The sequence below is a fragment of the Pleuronectes platessa genome, chromosome 14 (assembly GCF_947347685.1).
Source record: "Pleuronectes platessa chromosome 14, fPlePla1.1, whole genome shotgun sequence".
Lineage (NCBI taxonomy): Eukaryota > Metazoa > Chordata > Actinopteri > Pleuronectiformes > Pleuronectidae > Pleuronectes > Pleuronectes platessa.
In genome coordinates, this window is record NC_070639.1 from 18,482,659 (window position 1) to 18,508,948 (window position 26,290).

The 26,290-nt window shown below is 42.2% G+C and overlaps 1 protein-coding gene across 1 annotated transcript in view; it reads left to right on the forward strand.

Moving 5' to 3' along the window:
- The window catches only part of thsd7ba (thrombospondin, type I, domain containing 7Ba), a 132,266-nt gene that overhangs the window by 90,064 nt on the left and 15,912 nt on the right, over positions 1–26,290 (forward strand). The window contains exons 13-18 of the mRNA XM_053439976.1: positions 2,988–3,254; positions 3,939–4,117; positions 15,282–15,287; positions 17,512–17,645; positions 18,271–18,424; positions 25,950–26,094. Of these exons, the coding sequence (XP_053295951.1) occupies positions 2,988–3,254; positions 3,939–4,117; positions 15,282–15,287; positions 17,512–17,645; positions 18,271–18,424; positions 25,950–26,094 (885 nt within the window). The remainder of the gene's footprint in view (positions 1–2,987; positions 3,255–3,938; positions 4,118–15,281; positions 15,288–17,511; positions 17,646–18,270; positions 18,425–25,949; positions 26,095–26,290) is intronic.

The window sequence follows — 26,290 nt, forward strand, 5'->3', positions numbered from 1 at the left end:
TTCAACTGCTCAGGCTTCATTTTAAATTCAAAGAATTCTTAACAGAAACATAAAGCCCTTTTCGCTGGTCAGGGATTCAAGGTCTAAATACCGTGACACAAAAGTATTTCCATTACGCAAAGAAAAGAAAAAACGTTTTCGAGGGAAATGAATCCAAACTATTTAGCTTTGCAGAGCCGTGCAACATGAAGATATGTCTGACGTGTTTCATCTGCCAAACAGTAATACCTCGGATTGTCTCTCTGCATTACAAGCCATCACAGGAATCCCCCCCCCATGCCAGGGTTCAGTTAGCGCTCTCGTGAAATGCATTACCCTCATTGCATGTGACGTGTCCATGAAGAGGAGGCGCGACGGCAACATTTACATTTCAATTACAGCAGGATGTAAATGGCTGTTTAGAACGCAACAGCAACTCTGTCTTATCTCGTGTCCCATTCTCCTCGTGAAGCCGACAGTCAATCACGATCATGGTAAAGACATTTAGAGCAGACGGACGGCTCGACAGGTTGTGTCTGTTACATTTCCAGATATTAACAGTGACAGTGTGCGAGAGGAACACACGCTCTCCGTGTCCCTGCTAATATGTCAGCGTTCATCAAATATGATGGACAGGACAAATTATTTGATGCCTAATTATATTTGGGAATCTGTCTCTAATAGTCAAATCGGAATTAAGGCTTAATGGGTTTTTTCAAGTTTTGAATTAAAAAATAATAATAATTGTAAACTTCATTTAATAAAGGAGTTAGGGCTGGGGTTTGGGGTTTTGGGGGTGGGGGGAATCAATTAGATTTTAAAGGATTAAAAAAAATCACTAGAGAAACATTTGCTGCCAATTCTCTGTGACATTCTAATGTTCATTGATTATAATGATTCTTGTGTAACTGAAATCAGTTTGGTGCAGTTTTCTCTATTGAAAGACGTCTCAGTCTTTGACCTGGAAATCCATGAGACATGGGTTCATAAGAGAGGGTTCCTCAAAACCAGAAGAGCGTTTTACTTGTTGCATTGTGGGATATATAAGACATGATTTAGTGTCATAAAACGAAATGAGGTGGACTGAGAGAAAGTTGATTTACTAATAAGAAATTTATAGCAGTAAATCAGAGAATAACTCTTGAGCTTAACTTCAGTGACAAAGGATAAAACAGTGTGTGAGTATCTACGCAGCTTTTCATCCTACGACCATTTCTCCACTATTGTCAACGCCTGTGAATCAAAGGCGGCCTATTCCCCATTGATCATTGATAATAAAGTCAACCACTGTGAGCTGGGGAGACGTCATGGACGGAAAAAAACATGGCAGAAATGTTCATCAGGAGAAATTTGTCAGGGAGCTGTCTTTGTTTTCTCCTCAGCGGGAGAACACGGCACCAGCAGCAGGTTTCCATATTATTACAAACGTAAAATTGTTGTTGTACGATATATAAACAAGTTGTGTGTGTTTTTTTGAATTTATTATATAGAAAAAACAATATGCAATACTAACCTTCAGAGCTTATAGCTGTAGTAACATAACTCAGACATTAAGCATGCACCTTTCCTAAAGGGGCTTTAAAATAAGGACAAAAATGAAAGTTGAATATTCTTGCAAATAGCACTAATCGTTCCCCAGGTTTATTCAGAGAACCTTTTGAGTGCACGTCACGCGGGGAAAAGTGCCTCGTTGCCACTGGACAAAGAGCAGTTTTGACTGATAAGCTATTCATTTGTTCCATTAATTCTCTCTAAGGACTAAAAGGAGAACTATAAGAAAGATAGATTCAGCTGGTTTGCTTAATTGTAATCACTGGATGTTTTCTTATTGTTATTTATGAACTGTCAATCTTGTTACTTTTAAAAGTGAGAAGACAATGTTGTAAACATTCTAGTTTTGCCCCGGTGCCGGCTATAGTCAGTGGTTGGTGGCAGTCATTACGCCTTGAGGGAATTTCTTTAAATAAGGTAAATAATGAGCATCACTTGGACTCAAGGATAAACTGATTAGAATTTGAGGGTTGAAGGTCAAAGGTCAAGGTTGCATGACCTCTTGTGGTTGTGAACAACCATATTGAATTTCATTACATATGACACAAACATTAACTTGTACTCAAGAATGAACTGTTGAGGATGATGAAAGGTCACGGTGTCACTTGCACTTCAAGATTATCTGATTCGATTTTGATCTATGTAATATTTGTGTATTTAAAGTGTATGTAAGAACTCTCTTTACGAGTGCATGTGTTTCTAATGAAAGGGACCATCTTAGGTTTAATTTAGTGAAGATGACATCACACAACTTTTTTTATCTTCTCTCAAAGTGTAATTTTTGAAGGCATATTTTACTGTAGGCGAGAGCAACACTGTCTATGCTCCATTTTTTTTTCTTTTTACAGTGTTGGGTTGAGTAATGGAAAATGACTCAGATTCTATTCCAACACCTCAAGGTGTCAAGATCGAGTCAATGATTTATGCAAGAAATCGCAAGAGTGATCTCAGCCAAGTAAATCTAAGCCTGTGGTTATAGTTGTGATGTTGGATATAATGTTGTCTTGCATGGGAGAAAAGCTGCCGTGCTATGATGGAGTTGAGAGAGAGATTCAGATGTGGTACACTGATGGAGACAACAACATTAAAAATAAATACAAAGACTGCTGCTGCTTTTATTTGGCCTCCGTCATCCACAGTCGCAATGATACAAATTAACAATTTACATTCATTTTATAGCCGGTAATGAAGTGTGCACAAATATGTCTTAGCAAGAGTTTGACTGCAGTCTGAATGATCATGAATAAATTAACAATATAGGTCGCCGGGATTTTATTTGATCCAAGTGACAATAGTTTGTTTGACTCTCTATACCAATAAAGCTCTCTCTGCATTCAGCAGCTCAGCCTGTACTCCGACGTGGATCATTGTTAGCTGTAAACCCTTTTCATGCACTGTTTACCCCCCCCCCCCAGTGGAGAGTAACGTCCCCTTGTTTTGTCCGTCCTCTGTCGCAGGTCGCAGCAAAAAGAAGGAGCACTGCTCGAATGAGGGTCTGTATCCTCTGGAGGAGACAGAGGCTTGTCCCTGCGATGAGTTCCTGTCCCAGCCCTCTGGGAACTGGTCTGCCTGCATCCTCCCTGCCCCTTCGCTCTCTGGGTCCCTGCAGGCGTGGATGAGCCAGCGGGAGGTGAAGGAGTGTGGCCAAGGTCGGCGCTACAGAGCGGTGGCCTGCGTGGACCAGAGGGGACACCTGGTCAACCCGACGCTCTGCACCGACTCAGGTGGGATCAACAGAAATGTGAATTCAGACATTTTAATTGACCAGCCTACAACACAGTGAATGAATTGTAGAAAATTAATGCATTGCATAAAAAGGAAAATAATCTGAATATGATCAAATAATTTAAAATGATTTACAATATAGTAAAACAAGTCGACAAATAATTAAATGGAATTAAATTGGAAGCCAGACTGGAAAGGAAGGTCTTGAGTATTCATCATTCATTTTTTTAGGGATAGCTTGATAGTGAGCTGGTTATGTACAAGGGAAGTTTACATGTTTGCGGTTTTACAGGAATTTTTAAGCAAAAACATATTTTGTTTTGTTTTATGTGCCCACATTGTTGTCAAAATTTCATTCCAATGCTAAAGGCAGTCTTATGTTTAATGATGATGAAGTTGACTCAGGCAGCAAACAAACAAAAGTAGAAAACAAAAGACATTGTACAGTGTGGAAACCCCCTCGAGCAGTTCCACTCAGCCATGTTGGCTCAGTGCAGGAGTGAGACGGCCATTAGTCACATAATTAGCTCTGTGTGTCACGGCGAGCGAGACCATGGTCTGGTGGTGTGCGGGCCGGTGGCACCTCCGTCGGACATTATTAATGTGCGCCACGCTGCAGCTGCTGACCGAGTCTTAAATCAGGCCTCCCTCTCCTCTCCTTGTCTGCCAACATTCAATCCCAGGCTACATGGTGGAGATTTGCCACATTCCCTGTCCCCTGGACTGTAAGCTCAGCAACTGGTCGGCCTGGTCGCCCTGCAGTGCGTCCTGTGGCGGCGGGCTGAAGATCCGCTCCAAGTGGCTCCGGGAGAAGGCGTTCAACGGGGGGCGGCCGTGCCCCAAGCTGGATCTGAAGAACCAGGTGAGGCTCGCACTTTTGACTTTACATAAACAAATTCCTTATGCAGCCCAAGAAGGAAAACAATGGAAGGCAGCAGTTTATTGCAGCATGTTGATGCATAAGTCATCCAGGAATTCTTTAGGGCCAAGACTTTTAAACAGAATAACGCATTCCAATTTTCATATTGACACGCTGCAACAAACGAGTGCACAGGGCTGACCTCATCACCCATCCACATTGTCCTGGAGTCACTCCTTCATGGACTTAATTGTTTCCAGGGCCACATACAATAGAATGCAGATGGGGGGAGGGGGGGGGGGGGGGGGGGCAATCTATACTTCGACTTCATGCACATGCAATAATCTGGCCGCTGTTGAATGTACGGAATCAGTTTTTCCTAAATGCCAATTGCTGTACAGATATGCAGCATTTTATTATTATTGCAGTAGCTGTATGCCTTTTTAATTATTTGTACTCATCTCCAGGCTTTTGGAAATGTGTTTTTCCTCTAGTCCCCGGTTGTGTCGCAGCCCATGCGGTCACATAAATACCCAGCGTCCTTTTGCATTCTACTCACATTTCAATGACAGGGTTTATTACCCATCAGCCGCTGGGACTCTTGGGTGACCTGCTCTTTTTTTTTTCTTCTTTCCTCTCTGGTGTCTTCAGTCCGACCAAATCATTCGCCTTGCCAGACATGCCCTTTCCTTGACATAAAGACGGGGGACTTTTAAGTAACAAGAGGATGGGGGGGGGGGGCTGGAGGTAGAGAGGGAGAGGTGGACAGATGGGAGCTTTTGAGGCTGCATCGGTAGCTCTGAATATTTTTGTGACAGCATCTCGGCGATGGGTTTGTCGTTTACAGCGAGGGGAGTGTTTTTTATGAACGCAGCCTCTATGCTCGAATGGGCTTGAAAGGACACTTTGGTTTGCAGAGGTCAGTATGGAGATGAGGCCCGGCTGTGTGAGGAAATATTACAGTGTGCTCAAGTGGACATTTGTGTACAGATGGTTAAGTGCCCACTAACAAGGTCTGCACGGCCCCCGCTGTAATGCCCCGTAATGACCCCCGCTTCTGAAAATGGAGCTGGCCGCTGCCAATGCCCTTACGGATTCATCCTGAGGGCGGACTCGGGCTTTGTGTTAATACGATCTTATTGGCCATTCAGAGTGAAGTGCATCTGTCCGCAGTGTGGGCTTAAAGATGCTAGTACCTATTTATTCAACAGGCAGGTACAAGGTTACTTCTCCCTGGCGGTTTGTTACGCCAGTCAAATCCTGGAAGCTCACGATTGACTTCTCAACGTGGTTTCTGAAAAAAGCTTTCTTCTTAAGCAGGTGCACTTCAGCTCTCGTCCTTACAGTGGCTTCTTTATTAAGTGTCTCTGAAGGGTGCAGCGCGGATGAGGGAATATTCTCATTCGTAATGGTTAGCCCCCCCTGTCCGACCAACACTTGCCCCCTTATCACTTACTCTGAACCGCTCTGGAGCCAACGCCTGGCCTCACTCCCACCAGCAGATGTTTCCCCCCGAGCCGCGGCCGCCAGAAGTCACTGGCTTGACAGAGACAAATTTTACAGTGCGCCGCAACTCATCGTCTCGTCACACGGTCCAGTGAGCGAGAGAGAGAGAGAGAGAGAGAGAGAGAGAGAGAGAGAGAGAGAGAGAGAGAGAGAGAGAGAGAGAATGAAAATAATAGGTAAAAATGGCCACATTGTCAAACGGAGCAGGACTTTGGCTGTGAAGTTTATGCGTGTGCAGTTTTATGCGTGTGCCGTTAATGAGGTAGTCTGTATGATTTTTTTTTCCTGCAGTTTGTAAAATGGGATCATCGGCTTGTTAATCAGGATGAATAATTCATATATCAGCTCAGGGAAAAGCACTCACTGTTGATCAGTTGGCCCTTTTAGAAACTAAGTCTACCGGAGAGCAGTTGTCCAATCATAGCTTCGCAATTGTAATTGGACATGTCTTTTCAAAGTTTTAGTTTCCTGCCACATGTTTAACTGGTATCATGTTTGACTGCAATAATTTAAAAAAACATATACGGCATCATGGATTAAACAGTTGGTTCAAGGTTGGGTAATGGATATACTCTATAAAAACATGGATGACACGGCTCCACTTCCTCCCTTTGTACAAAAAGTGAAGTCCAAATATTCCAGACATGTCTTTTGCTTTTCACATTGCGTGGAGCCGGAGACTTCACTGACATGGTCGCGATGTGGAGCCTCAGTATCAGGGTCCCGCTGATAGATGCAGTCGACCAATTGTAAGTCAGCCTCAGCTGTCAGTCATGCTGTCCTCAGCCGGTCAGTTGTCCACTCTGCAGCATTTTCTGCAAAAAAAATATTTTACTCCAGTTCCTTCACATCCCACACACCGTTTAGCGTGAGTACATGTTTATCATTTTCTTCCCACGCACCTGCCATTCTGACTTTGCCATAACTTTTTGCTTAAATACTTACCTTTTACTGGAATGATATGTTATTGTTTTTTTTTTTCTACATTTGCATAAAACACCCACAGATATTCAGTTTCTGATAAAAAAATGGATGCTATTTACACGCTGATTGCATAGTATATCTTTAGGTACAGCCGCTGTCTGAATTTGAGATGCCCCGGGACACTGCCTGAGAGAGCTCCCAGGAAAACACACAAATTGGATCTATAATTAGAGGAGACATTTAAATTTCACCATGACTCGAGTATTTGCTGCCAAATGCTGGGGTATCAACTGGTATATGCAGTGTTTTCCATGAAATTCAACAGAATTGTCTGGCAGCCACTGTGCTAGTCAGATATTTATTTTCCATTCTATAAACGCCTGGGGCGTCCGGTCCATTCACTCTGGCCCTGTCCTACGGAGAAACATCCCTCCTGTCCACCGCCAGCACTCCTCTGTGTGGGAGGTGTGTGTGTGTGTGTGTATGTGTGTGTGTGTTTGTGTGTGTATTTGGTGGGTGGTTTGTGTGTGTGAGAGACATCAGGAGACCTACGAGACAGGTGCTTTTGTGTGGACACTGAGGAAATAGTGTCCATATTGTTGAATATATTACATCATATTACATTACTATCAATAATTTTGAGCAGATTTGTTTTTGCTCCACTGTCAACTGTTCTCGGTGGTTTATGTTTTACTGCTTCTTCAAATACAAATCCTGATACGATACATGAATAATTAACAGAATAATTTTTTCTAATAATCTTGTCAGCCAGTATTGGAGTGGCAGATTTATAATTTTTCCCTTGTTGTAAGTGCAGGTCAGAGGTTTGTTGATAAGCTCTTCTGGCTTGATGTTCTCAGTTTCAGTTGTGAAATCTGTGAATGCCACTTATAGACACAGTGAATATGGTTCGGTGGAACATAAAGGCTCTCATCTTTAATTATGTTTGCCTCTCTGACTTCATATGGTCTCTCGGTTGTGTAATCATTTCGAGTAAATACAATTCCTTTTTGTGTTTGTTTAATTGTCAGCAGAAGAACACAACAGACATGGTGGAGTGATGATCCAGGAAAGAACCAGCCTGCTTAAATGTTTGGCTCCAGAAACTTGTAACACTTTCCTCAAGATGCAAAATAGGGCACTTATTTGATATTTTTCCTTCATGGATCTCGATGGAAAGAATTGAACATGTTTCTTTTGTCTTGATGGAGGTGTCTGCTCGACTGTGCCACTCTAGCTCATACAAGTGTTTTATACCTCTTTTTGACATTGTTCAGCCAGAGCAGGGATGAGAAGAACATAATTATCAGATAATCACCAGTACTTGAAAATCAAAACCCTTTCATCTGCGAACCACATGTGTTAAAATCCCTTTTGACCTTTGATTTTGTGCATTCTCAAGTGAGCATGACACAGTTAAAGATTATATTTAAAAATGGAAGAGGCGTCACCACTTCTTTCCAGGGTTCTTGTGCCTTTGAAGTCATTTGGAGACGGAGTGTGCAGAGTAGTGATGGTGGAACAGAATGGTACTATCGAGGTCCCGTCTATACATGATCTTGAGGGCGGCTGTGGCTGAGGGGGACGAGCGGTTGTCCTCTAAACATGAGGCGGTTCGATCCCAGTCTTCCCCATCTGCGTGCCGAAGTGTCCTCGGGCCAGACACTGACCCCCTCATAGAAAAAGTGCTGCCCTTAACTGCACCGTATGAATGTTTAGTGGATATCAATACATTGTACTGTAAAGAGCTTCGGGTGGTCATCATGGAGAGCTATCTCATCATCCAATCTGTATGTTCACTCTATGGTCCCAGTTAAAAATGAACTGATCACTGCTGGGGCTGTCAATACGTCAAACTGAAAAATGACCAGGAATTAAAAACCCATCAGTAGCTTCATGGTGAGCCTTCAGAGCGATTTAACCCAACATGCAGCCGAGCAATATCGGGGAAAAAAACTCAAGCCACACACATTTTACAATCTTCAAAAGCTGTTTTGCTCTGCTCTCTCTTTCTCTTACTATTGATCCTCTTAAATTGTATTTAAAAAGCCGGGTTGCTGATCTTGCCACTTAGGAAAGATTTATGGAGGAAATAGTTATGTCTGTACTCGAAGTTCCCCTGCTCCTGTCAGACTTTTGCAACTTGAGGCAATGACCAATCCGATGTCAGTGGTCGGCCGCCCACAAGCACACATGAAAACACAAGTCAGGGTTTACCTCCCTGTGCTATTAGAGCCCAAGGATTATCGCATCGCACATTAATTAGTTCAGAATCAGAATCAGAATCAGAATCAGAAAGTAATTATTGCCGAGTAGGTTTACACCTACAAGGAATTTGCTCTGGTTATTGGTGCATACAATGAACATAGAAACATAAAAACACAATAAATACAACACACATAAGAAAAGCAATAAAAAGAAACAATATAGATTAACTCACTATTTACTTCTTATTTACTCACTTTTTTTAATATTTTTACAAAAGTAAAATTTATTTAGACATAAACATATCTAAATAAAAATATATAAAAGATATAAAAAGTGAAGTAAAAAGTGAAATGCAAAATGCAAAACAGTGAACAGTGTCAGATTGCAATATGCAATGTAATGCAGTATAATATAATAAAATATAATGTGTTGTTCACCATGTGTGTCGCTGTTTGCTCGCTTCTTTTAGCTTTGCAACACCAAAGAATTGAATATATGGTGCTTTCATAGTTATGGAATGTCATGATGGGATGCCTTGGCTCAATTTCAGGTGGATGTTGTAAGACTGGCTAATGTCAGTAAGCTATGAGGGTGCTGATGCTGGTAGGTGTTTGAAACCAGTAGATTCATTGTAGACGATAATTCCAGGCATTGTTATGTTTGCCCCTAAAGATCTGCTTGGTGGAGATGTCAAAGTGCCTGTTGGTGTGGCTGCCAAGTGGAGCACTTGTGCTGCTGCTGTCTATCTATGCTTAGTGCTTTGGTTGTGTCTTCTTTGGCAACACATTAAGGTGCATGATGCTAATGGTTACAATGGGAATGTATTCTACAACGACTGGCCTTAAAGGCGAAGATGCAAGATACTCAAGTTACCCCTTGTTCTCATTATTGTAAGTCAAGTCTTGGTTGGGGTTAGTGGCTGAGATTCAAGTGGCTTCAAGTGAAACACAAAATAGTTCTGACCTCATCAAATTCAGATTTTTTGCACACACACACCATGCTCAGCTTTGCATTAGAAAAAGCTAATAGATAGAAAAGCGTTGAGCTGTGGGACAGCGCACCTAGCTGCTCATACATCATAAATCAGGACCCAACAGCTGAGCTCATAAACGTGTGTGGATTACCTGCTGGACTAATGGATCCCACTCAGCATGTGCTTTTATCTGTGGTGCTTTTCAATCAAGAGCTTTTGTCGCCTCCAGAGTCCTAATCTTGTAAGTTGATTATTTATTGCTGTGTCCCTTGATGATTGGTGGGGTTTGGTTTGGACGTGCCTGTTACACTTGTAGAGTGTGAAAAGGCAGTGGTGGCTAACCTCGGTGAGCGCAGCCATTGTAAGTGCTGCTGTTTCTCTCCTAGCCAGCATCAGGGTGAATGACGTTGAAAGGAACAGGGAACATTAAACGGAGGCTTGTTTGTAGTCCTGTGTTCTTTTCTATACGCTTTCATCATCTGGGGCTTTAGTAAATTACCAAATTACACAAAAGCTTTCAAACAACCAGCTCTTGTGTAGCTGGATGCACAGGATTACAGGAGGATTTTGTTGAGTGAACCTGCTTCCAGCACGTTGTTATAACCAAGGAGTCGTTGATAGACTTTGACAGAACAAAGCATTACCCAACTACTCTAGTTTAAATGAAAGGAAGCCACTGGGGGAATCATTGGATCAATTTAGGGTTCAGTGTCCTGCTCAAAGACAGTGGAACATGTGGAAAAGTGGAAAGTGGGGATCAAACCTCCCAACTCTGTGATTTATGGACAATTTCCTCAAAACAGACATAAGCCATTTTCAGATATGAGCATGACAATATAGAGAATGCAGCAGGAGATTGTCTGGGTCAGACGTGTTCACAACAACAGGAGAATGTCTCATTCAGGTGAGGGGTGCTGTCTGGGTAGAACTTTGATTCCTATTCTTTACCCTGAGATATTTGTATTTTATTTGCTTTCAGTTTTGCTTCCGTCGCATGTTAATCGACATGTTTGCTCGATGGGAATTCTCTGGACATTTTCTTGCTGTATTATCACATGGTCTCACTTGAGCACTGAGTTTTCCACGAGGGCTAGAAGGACAAACTCCGGAGCAACTGACTCGGACATTTGTGTTCTCACCTACAGCCCCTTCCGGATAATTTCAGGAGATTATCTGGAATTCATGCATGTTTGAAAGCGGCAGTAAAGTTTATATATCTTTACAAATTGCAAACAATTGCATGGATAGACTTTGCACAAGCAGAGCCAGTGCTGAGGCTAAGGCAGAATGCAAGTAACCCTGAAGTCCATTGTGGAGCTCTGTGGCAGCAGTGACTATCTCCTGGGGTCTGCTGGGGCAGTGGCATTTGGACAGTGGACAAAAAGATACCGGACAAACTAATGAGGAAGGTTAGTCCTGTCCTGGGTTGCTCTTTTCGTTTCCCGAGAGACGCGGGGGCGGAGGAGTGACGAACAAATTTTTATGAGCAACACCTTCCCTCCGCCATGTGCTACTTGACAGCTCCTTCGTTACCTGGTTGCTCCACCGACAGTACATGGAAGAGGTTCTGCACCTATTCCCTCTGGTTTGGGGGCCTCCCTCAGTGGACCACAATAACAACCAGGTGTTTTCAACTTTCTTTTTGTCTTGTCTAACTTTGCCAATACTTTGTATCTCAACATCCGGTGTTGTTCTCCAGCTCACTAGGAATCATCATTATCTGCTGCAAACTGTAGACCTACAGCTGCTGCTCAACAATAAGAGCTTCTTAGCCTTTTGTCTTAGTCAGGCTTCAACAAGTCAAATTCTGTCCAGTCGCTTACTTATTTGATATTTTCTATTTTTGTTATATTCTACTTGTGCCCAATGCTTTTTTTATTTTGTAGCTTAGCATGCCTTTGCTTTTAGATTGGTCTGGTCCTCTACAGACCTCAACATTTCATCAAGGTTTGGCTGTAAATTCACAATGGACTCTTTCTTCTGGTTAAAAAATAACTGGTTATGTATTAATAAAGAGGGGGCACATCTGAATCACACAGTGGAGCCTGGGGGACATTAAGGTGGAGGGTCGGGTGAACAGAAGAAGTATGTGAACATTTTACACGAGAATATAATCTGAAGGAGTGAAATGTGCTTGAGAATAGTGTTTCAACAGAGATAAAGGTTTTTACTTCAATAACTCGTCTTTTACTTTGTATCAAAGGAGCGAACTGGGTAGTTTTCACTCGTAAGATACGAGGTTGCCAAAAACATTGGTATTCATCCTCCGGGAATCATTAAAAATCTACATATAATTCTCCAACATTCAAAAATATTCTATGAGTATATCTCTCTTTTATCCATTGGCATGCTGTCCGCTTGTCAATAACTGCCGACAGCCAGTCAACATGGCTACAGGCCGAATATCAGAGAGAGATAAATTAGGAAACATATTTTAGATTTCTCTTTTCCCCCCCACTGCACCCAGGTGCTAAACTCATCTCTCTCCATTAGAACCAAAGACTTTTGGAGCCAACCGCTGATAGAAATACCGAGGGCCAATCAGGTGTAATTAACGTCGAGCAATGCTTGGGCATGTGTTATTCCCCCTTTAGGCTCGGCCCAAAAAAAAGGGCCAGCTGTCTCCTTGCATTACAAACCATGCATATTGTTAAGGCGTTCTGAAGTGCTGCCACCCAGTAGGGCTCGATTTCAGAACCTCTCTCGAGCCTCCAGCCACCCAGATGGTACACAGCGTTTACCTCAGATACAAAGGTTAATCATAGCTTCTGTCTCCAAATTAGAAAAACAAATTGTATTGAGTGGCTGGGTGCATTTTAAATACACGCTTATCTTTTGGAAAAAAATGGATGACTCTTTTGAAGTCAAGGTTGTTGCTCAATCGCTGTGAGCTTGTAAGAGAGTAACAGGAAATACAACCAACGAGTTTTTGTTTTTTTTGCTAAATGGTGTAAATCTGTAAATTATCCACAATTAACTGGATATTTCTTCAGGCTCTATCTCTCTCTCTCTCTCTCTCTCTCTCTCTCTCTCTCTCTCTCTCTCTCTCTCTCTCTCTCTCTGGCTCTGTCCAACTGAACAGAAGGAAAGCAACAAGTGCCTTGTAAATGCTGGACTGTTACAAGGCAGCTACAGCGATTGCACGATCACCCTCAACTGCCTAGTTCACTGAAAAATGAAAAGAGAAGTGTTGGAGACCACAAGACACTTTGGGAATCTCAGGGTTAACCTGTGTTTCACCATAAGTGACCTCTTGCTAGCGGATGTAGGGATGCGAACACACACCCCGGGCGTGCCCTTGGGCGAGAGTGTGTGCGCTTGTCCGGTGTGTCCGTAAGAACGTGCACACGCATGATTTCTTCAAAACACAAATGAATACAGAGTACAGACAGGAGACTCTCCCTGTTTCATACATATCTAACCTTTAGCTTAAATGAGCCTTAATGGCGTACTACTGATAACATGTCATGATAACATATAGATGTGATGCAGGAACATGCTCTTTATTAAAGGTACAATGAGGAGAACATCCACTTCTATAGGTTAACATGTTCAAATACTTCACGTTGCATGTAGTGTAGCATGTTGGCTTCGATCCCATTCTTTTGTAAGGAAGTGTGTGTGTGTGTGGGGGGGGGGGGGGGTCAGTGTGATGGCGATGTCATTCTCAACAGTCTATAGTGATGGCACAGATAGTCTTGCTGCTTCTCCTCATCATGGTATTGCCATTTACCTTTCTTCAGATTATTTGTCGTTTTGTTGTTGTGTCGGGTGTTTGGACAGTCAACACACTTTTTTGTGTTGTTTGGCAAAATGTTCTAGGCCCTGTGCCTGCATCTTATCTCCTTTCGTCTAAATAATGTTCTGTAGCATAGATTTCAGTGTTCAGGGGGAAGAAAACATAAATATTTTGTAGCTTCTCTCAAAAGCACAAATATATCTCCTCATCACATGTGTTAGAGAGGCGGTAATGTATAACTCTGCATCACATGTTGGCCCAATTTCAACTTGTCATCTCATGAGAGATCCCACATCGTGTCGCTAGACAAGCCATTGCTTTCTTACTCATCCATATGGGCCTGTTCACAAAAATAGGCCTGTGTGCTGTCTCAATATGTATGCAGATGCATCATTGCATAGTCAAATAAAGCATGCATTTATGTGTGTGCATTATGACTCTTTATGGGTTTTGGATTGAAGCCACAACCATTATCTCAGAGAGCAGATGAGAGATATTAACGAAAAGAGCCATTTACATTCCACGGCACGCATGAGGTAGTTTCAGCTGGCAAATATTTCTGTCTATAAATCTGAGACTTAAAATGAAACGATCATTAACTGTTGCCTTTTAACCAGAGATGACCCTGAGCCTCTGATCCCACTCAGACGTGCAGTCATGATTTAATGAACGGAGAGAATGAGGAGTTACACAGTGTTTACACAGCATGCGTGTGCCTACTCTCACCATTTGTCACATATAGCTTTTCTTTCCCTGCCTTTATTATAGAGCGTGGTCTTTCAGTTTGAGAGAATTATTTATGGATTTCTGGTTCAGATTTTGTAATCATTTCCCTCACAACCCTGCACTTGCAGTTAAGTATACCCTGCTTGTGCTTAGACTTCCTGTGCTCCGGCTTCGGCTCATCTCACACTCACACTGCTTCTGTGTGTGTGTGTGTGTGTGTGTGTCAAACGCCTGCCATACGTTTATCAGAATTCCCCAACCAATAGAATGCCAGATGTTGTGTTGATTGATTGTCCCATGTTTGTTGTGGGTGTGTTAGCTTTATGTCTTTGAGAGTCCCATATGGTTGGTTACTTTAATTAGGTTCACGCTCTTCTAACACAACTTCCTGTCAGTGTCGGGGGTCAGGTTTGCTTCTTTTCCCCTGTACCTTATGGAAACAGCACTAACAGCAGGGTGGGGCCATTTCCCTTGTCATTGCTACACCTGGCATTCTATTTGTCGGGTCATTTAGAAAGACAAAAAATCCAGGCACAGATAGACAATTTGAATGTTTTATTTGAATGTCTCTTCTCACTGTGGAGACTCGGCACGGCCTGAAAAGTTAGTTAAGTTCAACACTTTAACAGCCACTTTTTCCGTGAGCTTGTTAAGATACAGAGCACACAGCGTCTCAAAGCATATGCTCATCCACGCCGACTTCCCTCTCCCCCCCGTCTCCAGACAAATTAATTTCTGGGAGTTGCCTTCAGCGGCGGGTATGGCCATTGCACATCTGTTGCGTCCAACTGCAGCACTTAAAAAAAAACTCTCTCAGCGATATGAATCATTCAGTTTGGCGAAAAAACATCCAGCATCGCTAGATTCACCATAAATGATGAAGCACTTAATTATCCTTTCCCCTCGTTAAAGCAGCGCAGATAGCGGGATGCAGCATTTTCTTTTTTTTTCAAAGCCAATAAATTCAAGAGAGAAAACTATACCTTTCTGTCACTGCAGGCCAAATCCAAACTAATGATCATATCATTGTTCTTCTCTCCCCTGCCCAACTTCTGGCTTGTCATGCACTGCTAATACGGACATCCACGCAGGCTCAGGTCAGTGCTGTTCATTCTGTACATATACTATGCTTGAGCTAATGAAGAGAAAATTGCATGCCAGGTCTGTCCTCGTCCCACACTCCCGTGAACCCCCCCATTTGGTCGTCTGGTCGAGAGGAAGGAACAATAGCTTTGGTTGGAGAGAGGCGTGCAGAGCTGGGGATGTGAAGTGCATTAGGATGGTATTCAGTCTACTTTGTTTTAACTGGAGGGACTCAGACAGACATGTACTGGAGTCAGCCGCTCCAATGTGAATAGTTGGTGAAGTGTGTTCGATTTCATGACTGTGTCTATAAGAGAACCAAAGAGCTGGAGACTGGGCACGTCACATTTAACCAGTGAGGAGATCCGATCTGTTGCAGCTTATCGGAACTGTAAAACCGATTCTTTTTTTTGTCGAGGATGTGAATGTGTATATGCTGTATTTTTGTTACCTTATCAAAATGATTTAATATCTGTCTGACCAAGCCGGTGTCATGTCGTCCGTGTGGTGCGGTCACATGGTTAGAATGTTAAGAGCTCGATAACTACGTGGAGATATTGTGGAAATTGGCTCGAAGGTTTCTTTGGGTTGTTACTTTATTTTCCCCGTGATGAAAATTAGCTGTTAAGCTGGACCCGGGTGTCTCGAGTGCTATTGGAGGACGTGGGAGCAGAGCAGTTGCCAGTTTACCCAGCAGGGGTATCTGCGGGGACAGATGGGAGATGATGAGGGTGTGTAATAGGCATCTGTGTGGCCCGTAGGGGAGGGAATACTCAACACTGCTTCCCGGTCTCTAGTCTGCTCTCTCTCTCACAAACACACACACGCACACACAAACACAGACACTCATAAACACACACTTACAGGCACCCATTACAGCTTGTCATAGCTTTTTCCACAAATTGTCCTCTGGAGTATACCTTTTACTGTGGCAGACTTACATAGATTGAGAGTAAACATGTGTTTACAGGAGCAGTGTGCTGGCTGCTCCCTCGGTTACACAGACATGCCAGAGTCACCGGTTGAGTGGGGAGGGGGGGGAGAGGCTGAACAGGCTCAGTGTCCAGCCAATTACGTCCTCAGCTGAAGGGCCGTGGTCATTGTGGCTTTACACACACCACATGTTGTTCTCACCATATCATGCGTAGGTCTTATTTCAGAGTAAATAAAACACCCTTTTTATTTTCTTTTGCTGCAGCAGTAGAATGATGAGTGTGGATCAGTTAGTTCAGAGCCGCTCTGTGGTTAAGGTTTGTTTCAGGTCGTCGAACATTTCTTTTATCTTCTGTTACTATCTATTCCAATGCTGTCAGTTTAGCCTGTCATAGCCTGAATGTAGAAAATATTAGGGACATCACCCTGATGCATCTCATGCTCTTCTAAAACTAATGCGCGTATTTAGTAAAACAAAATCACTTAAACAGATTTTTATGGATTCAGAAGAGCAGATTTTCCAAAAGGTTTTTGTGTATCTATGTTTTCGTGTGAAACTTATCATTTGGGAAACTTTAACATCACAGCTTAACTCTATTTACAAGTTTGCAGCTAATTGTAGCATTACTGCACCACATGACCAGCATCTGCCTCACCCATTATTACCTGGAACAAAGTTCACTGAGGAGGCTCGCATGTTCATCTCTGGTATTTGACATATAGTTGATGTAGATTATATCGCCACCTAGTGGCCTGGCATGCTTGTTTGAGCGTTTGTAGTTTTTTTTTATGATCCTGTCTGGATGGCAAATTTACGAAAAAATAAAAAAGTCCAACTGAGATGTAGAGATGTAAAGCTGAGGTGTAAATGTCCATTGTAGACAAGGCATTGATTGGGAGTGTATATTAAGACTTCACCTTCCAGAGAAGCATAATGCAGACCCATACAACAGCACCAAGGCATTTTCATGTAAAACAGTGTGTAGACTTCTAGGATCATGTAAGAAGGTTATACCTTAGAACAAAATAAGTGTTGCTTTTTGCTTGTTAGAAGAAACCCCATGAGGTTGAACCTGGAGACACCTCGTTTGTCTTATATGAATTGTCCCTAATATCCTCTACACTTTGTACAAGGGTATGCTCCAATTCTCTCTCCCTGTACATGTAGTATAGTGTGTCTATGTTTGTGTGTTGTGCACTCGCAGATTTGTATGCATCTCCAGCTCTTAAGGTTGCACATTCTTTCTACTAAACCTCACGCGCATGTTCTTTCTCTCTGTGTGTGTCTGTGTTGCACATGCACAGGTGTACGAGGCCGTGCCGTGCCACAGCGTATGCAGCCAGTATGAGTGGAGGATGGAGCCCTGGTCCATTTGCACCATCAACAGCGTGGATGACCTGCCAGCCTGCGGGGAGGGAGTCCAGAGCCGAAAGATCAGGTCAGTGAGTCGGCCTTGGCACGCTGCGAGCCTGGCACCGCGACTCCCACTCTGGGAGAGGCAGACTGGCAGCGGTCCTGTAGCTGGCACTCAACAGTGGTCCTGACACTTGCGGTGCCAGGGGAGAACAAACAATTAAAACAAAGTAGCGCTTGCCTATGAGTGGTGCCAGATTTCTTTGCTGGGCCTTTTTTAGTGATTTTCGTAACAGCCACAGACCAAAGCACTGAAGTGATGACCTTTACTTCCGGTAGCATGTACAGGTTTCTGATTTAGGACTTTCCTATTGTAAAACTGTGTCACTGTGTCAGAAGCATCTGGATTGGTTTTGTTTATTAAAGTGTATGTCGAACTTCAAGTACGAATCACAACCACAAAACTAAAATTAGTTCTTGTCCTCCTTTTCTTCCTGAAAATGAATTGGTAACCTGAAGTCACTCATTTCCATTAAAAACAGTAATACGACTTTTTGCCCATTTCAGTTTTATAAAGCTGAATGTTGAGAAAACAGATAAATTGTGGATGTAGTTTTAAGAATAATAAGAAACTGTAATCTGTTTTGAGTCAGAAACCCAGTTTGACCCAGAAAACAACAGTAATAAGTTCACATCTGCTGTTCTGCCAGGTGTGTGAAGAAGGGAGCGAGTGGGGAGGTCAGCAGTGTGGAGGACAGTCTCTGTGATCAGGAGGAATTGCCGCCCAGAGCCCAGGTCTGCTTTCTGGCCTGTCCCAACGACTGTGTGGTGACTCCCTGGGGACCTTGGATCAGCTGTTTCCTGGTAAGAAGCAACAACTGATCGTTCACCCGGGTCTCTTGTCCTCTTGGTCAGTTGATGGATTGTGGACTCTGCTTGATTCCCATTCAAAATGAGCCCATCAGTGTGTGACATTGTTACAATCAAATAGCCCAAAGGATAAAGGTTTCAATTCAGAAACTCACCTCATCACATCAGTCCTCATGAACCAAGATTGAAGGGAAACGGATGAGCATTTGTCGATTGGTTGCAAACTGAAGGTCAGAGAAATGTCTGAATTTATTATTACAATAATAAAACAAATGCTGAATGGATCTTCATACCTCTTATTTATTTTGTGTCTTGTACCTTTGGCTCATTTTTTATAAGAAGAGCTGTTTTGACATGTAGGGTCATAATAATTCATGAGAATGTATTCATCCTTGCAGAGAACTATAACACTTTACACTCCTGTTAAAACAATCAACACTAGCTCACGTCATGTAACTATTTGAATGTATTGATTCAAAGTGTTGAGATGGTGTTTCTTCAGGCTTCTTCTAAATACAAAGGTTTATAAACAGTCTGTTTACTCATCAGGGAGGTGTTGGGATTAATTAGTAATAAAGAGCCAGAATGTGCATCCACCAGGCTGTGTGGTTTTGAAATCATATTTTGCTCTGCATCGGCGGGTGCTGCAAATGAAATTGAATTTACGAATGTACCTTTACTCTCCGGTGAATGTTCGCCCTGCGGCTAGAGCTGTGTAGCATATGCTCCCCAGTGACCGCAGCCACCGGCTACTGGTCACAGGGTCATGCCGGCGTGGTATCGGTTTCCTGCCAGACCCACCAGTTCACTGGACTGGAACATTGGAGTCAGAGGAAGCAGCATTTAGGGCGATGAGAAACCGAGATTACTTCATTAGTCATGAGTTTTCTCCACAGACCTTTTTTGTTTCGCTCAGTCGTGTGGTGTGCCAGCTTTTGGCAGCCCTCTGAACACCAGTAAAAATCAGCCATTTAATGCAGTCGGTGATGTTGTAATGTTTAAAGCTATTAACTCGGAGGCCAATTAAAGTGTAACAGCCGCACAAAATGGTTATAGAAGATTGGACTCAACAGATAAATGTACCCTAAATCACTTGAGCACATGTGGAACAGTGAAGATGGGCCTGTTCTAATTTGTTCTGTCAAATTAATGTTACAGCTGCGTGAGCGGATATTTGGACTCACGGTATCAGAGAAACTTATGTGTTTTTAAGATGCTACAGATAAAGATGTCAGTTTGTACATCTTCCTACTAATTCTACCAGTTTGTCTGTCTGTGGGCGAATAGATTTAGAACAGTTAATCTTGTCACCTTCACAATTGGCTTGTGTAATTTTAATGGCCGGGAAGTGCAGCGTCACATTTGGTCCAACTTGGACCTTAACATTTTTTAAATAAACAGACAAACAGTACCTGACAATCTACGGAGGGGGGGTGGGACAACATTCATAAAATCACTTCCTCTTTGAGAATTAGTCTCCATAGTCAAAGCTAAATCTTCATTTAGTTGCTGCAATGCTTTATTTTTCAAGCTGAATTACAGAGCTTTTATTTTGAAAAGTTGTGAACCAAGATTGTGTAAATTATTTAACACACCTCTGAAACGACGAAATGCAATGTGTTTAAAAAAAAAAAAGGAACACCAAACAGGCAGGTTTGGAAGAGGACCTGCACTAGTCAGTGTCTATGTTTGCAAAATCTTTTTCACATTAGCAAAGACATTAAATGTCATATTGCTTTTTTTTCAAGCTCTAAATCCCCCCATGCCAAGAAAAAAAAAAAAAACTCAAATCATTCCAGGCACAATAACCTGCATAAACACCGTGATCTGCCAATCGCAAGCATTTGAATAATGAACGAGGAATTTGCACACTGACACATTCTGCTCATACGTACGACCAAGGTGGGGGGGGACCTTTTTTCTATAGAGTGCCATTTCAATTTAACAACATCCTTCGAGGGCCATACTAAATTATTGTTTATTATAAACACATATGTCCCACCAGGGCTCCAGCCTCCCTTCTTACACTGGTTGCGTATGTATTTAGTTGAACCGGCACATCATTTGCACCCAGATTTATTCACGGTGCATTTTGGCACCACAAGAATCAGTTTCTTGACAGTTCCCATACACACTGGTGATGTCTTAACTAGGGCTAGGAGAGGGGGCAGGCCAACAGTCTTGCGGGTGCATGTGACCCGGAGGCCGGATGTTAACCGCTCCTGGTTTAAGCTGATTTGCTTCTACAACTATTGTCCTTCTCCCAACCTTTGCAACAAAAAAAATAATAGATAACCAAACCTCACTGAATCATTCCTGACACATTCTCCATCTTCCACCCAGACAAGCATCTCGCCCTCCACGCTGCTGACTTCTGATTGACGGACACGCTATTCTCTATGACACTCGTGTGAGACAGAGAAGTACATATTTGGATTCTTAAAATTCTCCAAGGAAAAAAAGATTATCCTCGAATGGATCGTGTTAGAAGAAACAGAGGTTTTTCAGGTAAAAAAAACGTTGGTCCACTGTAATTGCAGATAGTTGTTTAGCCCTGGACCATTCCTGTGTTCAGCCAGAATGAGGATGTTGTGCAAGTGTGTGTAGGTGATAAGATCAGAGGAGTTGTGTTGTGCAAAGGTGGCATAGTGATGAAGTGCGGCATCCTGGGTAATAACGCTGTGATGTTACCCTACTCCCTGCACATACTAGAGATGTCACCATACAGATACCATGAAATTTCCACAAATATACTAACACACAGCGTTGAACAAGTAATTCTGCTCCTCTCCAACCACACACAGATTCGATCCCTGCAATAACCCACTGAATGGATACACAGTTAACACACAGTCATTAAGATCCTTGAATTTGTTTTTTAAGGAGATCAACTGCCCCACCTCACCACAAAAGTCTCAGAGAGCGTATTCCTCCGCCAAGGCTACTGCCCTATCTCGCCACATCAAAGCAGTGTTTCCCATAAATTATTGAGACCTTGGCAGCCCACCATATTCTAATTTCTCCTGCTACAGTTCCATAATGACCCATATAAGAGATTCCTTACTTGGCGTTTTACTCCGTTGCTGCATTGTGTAGCTTTGTGCTGCACTAGCTGCTGCATCCTTGCTCGCACTATCACCCATAAAGTTGTTACCATCCATGCAGACAGTCAGAATCTGTATTTTCAGCTGCAGTTGTGCGTGCAGCCACAAGTGGCAAGTGATGAAGTTGAAGTGGTCTCTCGCTATCTAGTGATATGTCCAGTAGTAGCTAGAACTAGATCAGCTTGTGGCAGATTTTTAGTTGTTTGTGTTTATGATGAGGATTAAAATTTCCGAGACAGAGGCCAGGGCTCCCTCTGCATGGGCTGAATTTAATTGCTACCTCTGAGTTGCTCTTTTTACTGGAGATGCCGCACTTTGTGGCATTTTTGTTTTATACCTAGTTTGTATTCTGCTGTTTTTATGCCAATCTGCATTTTTGGTTTAAGATAAAGAACAAACCTGGCAAAGATTCTGCGAAGTGTGTGTGCGCATGTGTGTTCATGTGTGTGACTCACAACATAGAAGGTGTGAAGAAGTATGTGAAATAAACTGTCACTGTGAATTCTCTTTTTTTTTTGCCCTAGGGACTCGTCTTGCAAATTAAAAAACAATCAGATTCCATTCACAGATTTGTTCTAAACTCAGTGGGTTTCATTGTTATTTCGATTGTAACACAACTGGGCCTGCTGCTTCCACATCGGAATACGAACGTGTGAGTGTGTGTAGCTGAAACACTGAACACTAGAGGTGCAATGAGCTACACCACATACACGGTGTATGACTCAAGCTTGATTCCGAGGAGGCGGAGTTGTGCGTGAGGCTCACACAGAGGTCCCTTGTTAGGAGGTGACAGTGATTGAGGTTCACGTCCTGATGTATCAGTGGCACAGGGGCAAAATGCAGCTCAATACAAACACCTTCATCATTATAATCCTTCTTTTTTTTTTGCCCCTGAGAGACTGAGCTGACAGTTCTTCCATATTCACTCACATCCCTCGCTCCTCTCTTCATGATTCCCATTCCCCTGCAGTGTTATTTGAGCAATATGCAGTTTCTCATCACGCCGCCTCTGTCCCCTGGTAGGTGTTTGGTATGTTGCTCTCTTACAGATCTAATCATTTCTCCCTTAATTACAGTCACGCTCAATTTTATCCGCCTTCAACTGTGCCATGTAAAAGTCGATGGTACAGTAAATTCTGCTTTTTCCATATTATGTGCCTACTTAATACCCTGAGCACCAGTATATAGACGTGTGTGTGCGTGTGTCTGTGTGTAACTTTTGAAGATCAGTTTTTAAGATGTCTCTATAGGGATATAGGGAGACAATCTAAAGCTTACATGGATCAGAAAGTTGTTCCCCATGAGGCCGTTATGATTAAGTCAGAAAGTTATTACTTTTGGGACGGATTTCTGCATCCTGTTGTACTTTAACTCCCCCCCCCCCCCCCCCCCAGTGTTTTAAGTCAGGCCTGACCCCAAAGGAATGGTGACAGAGACTTAGGACCCCATTGATACAGATTATAGGGATTTGAGCTAGTTGCAAAAACAGTTATCCTTCATGTATGTCATAGGATGTAATGTATCCTATGATGTTATAAATTAATCTACTGCAACTGATCTACGGCTGAATTACTTTAGTGAATAATTTGTTACCCTGTGGTAGGAATGACATCACAAGGGCGTTAGCATCATTTTGAATTGGCATTATTACAATATAAGAAGAATAGCATTTTCTGGTATCACCATTCTGATACTTTTCATTATTTAGTCATTCTTATGAAAATACATTTTATAGCCCCTATTTTTAAACAAGTGTCCTAGTTCTTTCCAAAACTTCAGATTGGAGAATACAAGAGCACGATTCTATGGATTTGTGTCCTTCTGGAGAGAGTGTAAATACCAAAGTGTTAATACATCGCTCTGAGAAGAAGAATCACACAAATACCAATGAAGATACAGTTCATCATGTGATCTGGAGCTTCTGTGTAGAATTCAAGGAATTTGTTACTTTTACATCTTTTGATAACTTGAATATTCTGTATGAGAAACCTTAAAGAAGGGGAATTCATTCGATTCGATTTTTTAATGTATTCTGCCTTGAATTATCGTCCCTGACACTGAGTTGAGATTTATCTTGAGACATTATCTGCTACCTCCTATTAATTGTAATACTGAGATCTCTCAACTGAATCTTCTCTTTATACAGATCTATGTTGTATTAAACTAATATATTCAACTAATGACATCTGAGGCTCATCAAGTAAATCACCAATTCAAAATTCAACCAATCTTTTGTCAAACATCTGTGCAGAATTTTTTCTTCATCAGGGTTGGCTACATAATGAGTATTAATAAGGTATATCTAATACAGCCAAAGATCTTCGGTCGCTGAATGTTTTAATACCCAATACACTTGGCATCGGTCTTTTGACAAATTACAAGATGTAATTAAAGAGGTTTCAAGGGGATCGTAAAAGTCATATAGATGAAGGTCACAGTCCTTTAATATCATTGAAATATCTCTTTAGAAAAGAAAAGGATTGTGAACGAGCCGCAGTTACAGCTTGAAGTTTTAACTCCACGTTATATTAGGTGGATGTTGCTCAGGGAAGGCATAATGGGTTCTTTTTTAATTATATCTGCACATGGTCCAAAGCAAATGGAGCGAATTCATTAAGGATGATTCCATATGAGCTTTTACTTGTTCAACAGCTAAAAACAAAAGTATCCTCATCAGACGCAAGTTTCAAATGGGTGGAATAGATCATTCACTTTAAGACCCAGGTGGCTTTACACCTTGCCGGATTGCTGTTTTTAATGGCTGTGAGAGAGAGAACACTTCCCTGCAGAGAAAAATAGAGCATCTGTGTGTAACAGGTAGTGTGTACCTGCTATATACACATCGTTGGCAGTAGATGGGAAAATAACTACTCTGTCCGTCTGTGCCAGGTGTAAGAGGGAGATTATAGGTTCTGTGCACCATGTGGTCTGATATCACCCCTGTGAAGAGAAAAGATCTCACCTTAAAGAGCAGATGTCACTTATGTGGACCCAGGCCCGGAGCCATAACAGATGAATCATAAAGAATAGTCTCATCTCGACAAAGGGTTTTTCTATTTTTAATCACCGAAGCTTATGTATCCCTTATAGCACTGGGTCAGCGGCCCAATTGCCTGTGTTGTAAATCACGTCATGTGACTCCAAATGAGCCAATGAAATCTGTGAATTGGGTTCGAACCAGAGTTGGTCAGTGAGATACACACACCAGGTAGAGACAAGAAGGTACAAGTCAGAGCAGAGTAAGAAAAACTAAAGCTCTTTAGTTGTTAAAATGTGTTAAAATTGTTTGGTGAAAATCAGTTAAGTTAAAGAACAAAAAATGAAACTTCATTCACACTTTGTATTCATATTCTTTTGAAAATAAAGCATTTTTTAAGCTGCACATTTAAAAAAACAAATCCTTGTGTTATTTTTTTATGTTTATACTTGATTTATTCCTATATTATATTAGTTATTTATAATCCCTCCAGTTCAATGTGAAAACTGACAATAAATATACTTCCTTGTTTTGACAGTTGACTACACACTGACGTTTATACATCTACTATTTCAATATATATAGTCCTCTGAATTATAATGAGTCATTATGATGTTTACAAAACCTTTCTTGAGGGAATTTACTCTGTCTTTATTTTAATTGAATACTGCTACTATAGTGAATGTTTATAATCTGTTTGTCAGGGACCAGTAATTAAATCTTAAACACAGAGTGGAGCTGCTTCTTTCTAGAATAAGCTGCTGCACTTTCCTGCACTAGCTCATTTGTTGCTAACTCTCATGTTAAACTGTGAAATACATCGACTCATTGCCTCCTAATTTCTCTCCAACATTATCCTGAATATCTACTTTTTTTCCCCCCAACTAACTCCCTCCCTCCCTCCCTCCCTCCCTCCCTCCCTCATTGCTCATTCACATAGCAGTGATTTACTTTCATTGCTTTAGAAAGGTGTTCACCTGGAGTTTGTCCTTCAGCTACAAACAGCTTCTCATTGTACAGGATGAGAGAGAGAGTGGATTTCCTGAGGAGAGGTGTCGGAGTAATGCTGTGCGACTGTAGGTTATTGTTCAGACACTGAATGGATCTATTGAACAGCATCGCTCTAAAAGGTGTTTTTTGTTTTCTGTGGCTTTGAAAGCAAAATCCTCTGTTCAATTTTCTAATGAAATAAGAGAATGGCTGTGATTTATATATCAATCTTTATTTCAGGGTCTGAATCTGACTTAAAAATTAATAGATAAAGATGTAATAATACTGATAAAAGACTGTTAATCAAACAATGAATAATATATAAGCCGGTAAGTCATAAGTGTGACTTTGTGAAGCATACGTTCTTCTGCCTGCTGCCGGGCTCCTTGTCCCTGCATCTCCATCAATCATTAAAACAAAGCTGTTTTGTTGTGTCATCGTCTCACAGCAGTGTGATGAAGGGACGGCGAGGAACCGGAGCAGACAGGTCCTCCGCCCCCCGGCCTCCGACAGCTCCGTCTGTCCAGAGCTGCTCCAATCAGAGCCCTGCATCCTCAACAGCACCTGCTTCACCTTCCAGCACCAAGTGTCAGGTAGGACCATCTGCACTGCCGCCCTGAACCGCAGGAGGCTCAGAGACTGTTGTTTGCATCCAGTGGGATGGACATTGTGGTTCCCTCTATGTGAGCGAGTGTGAGACCTGTCCGATCAGGTGTGTCTGCTCCCTGCAAGCCCAGAGAGATTCCCAGAATAAATATGTGTGAGTTTATGTGTTCAGGTGAAGTGAGG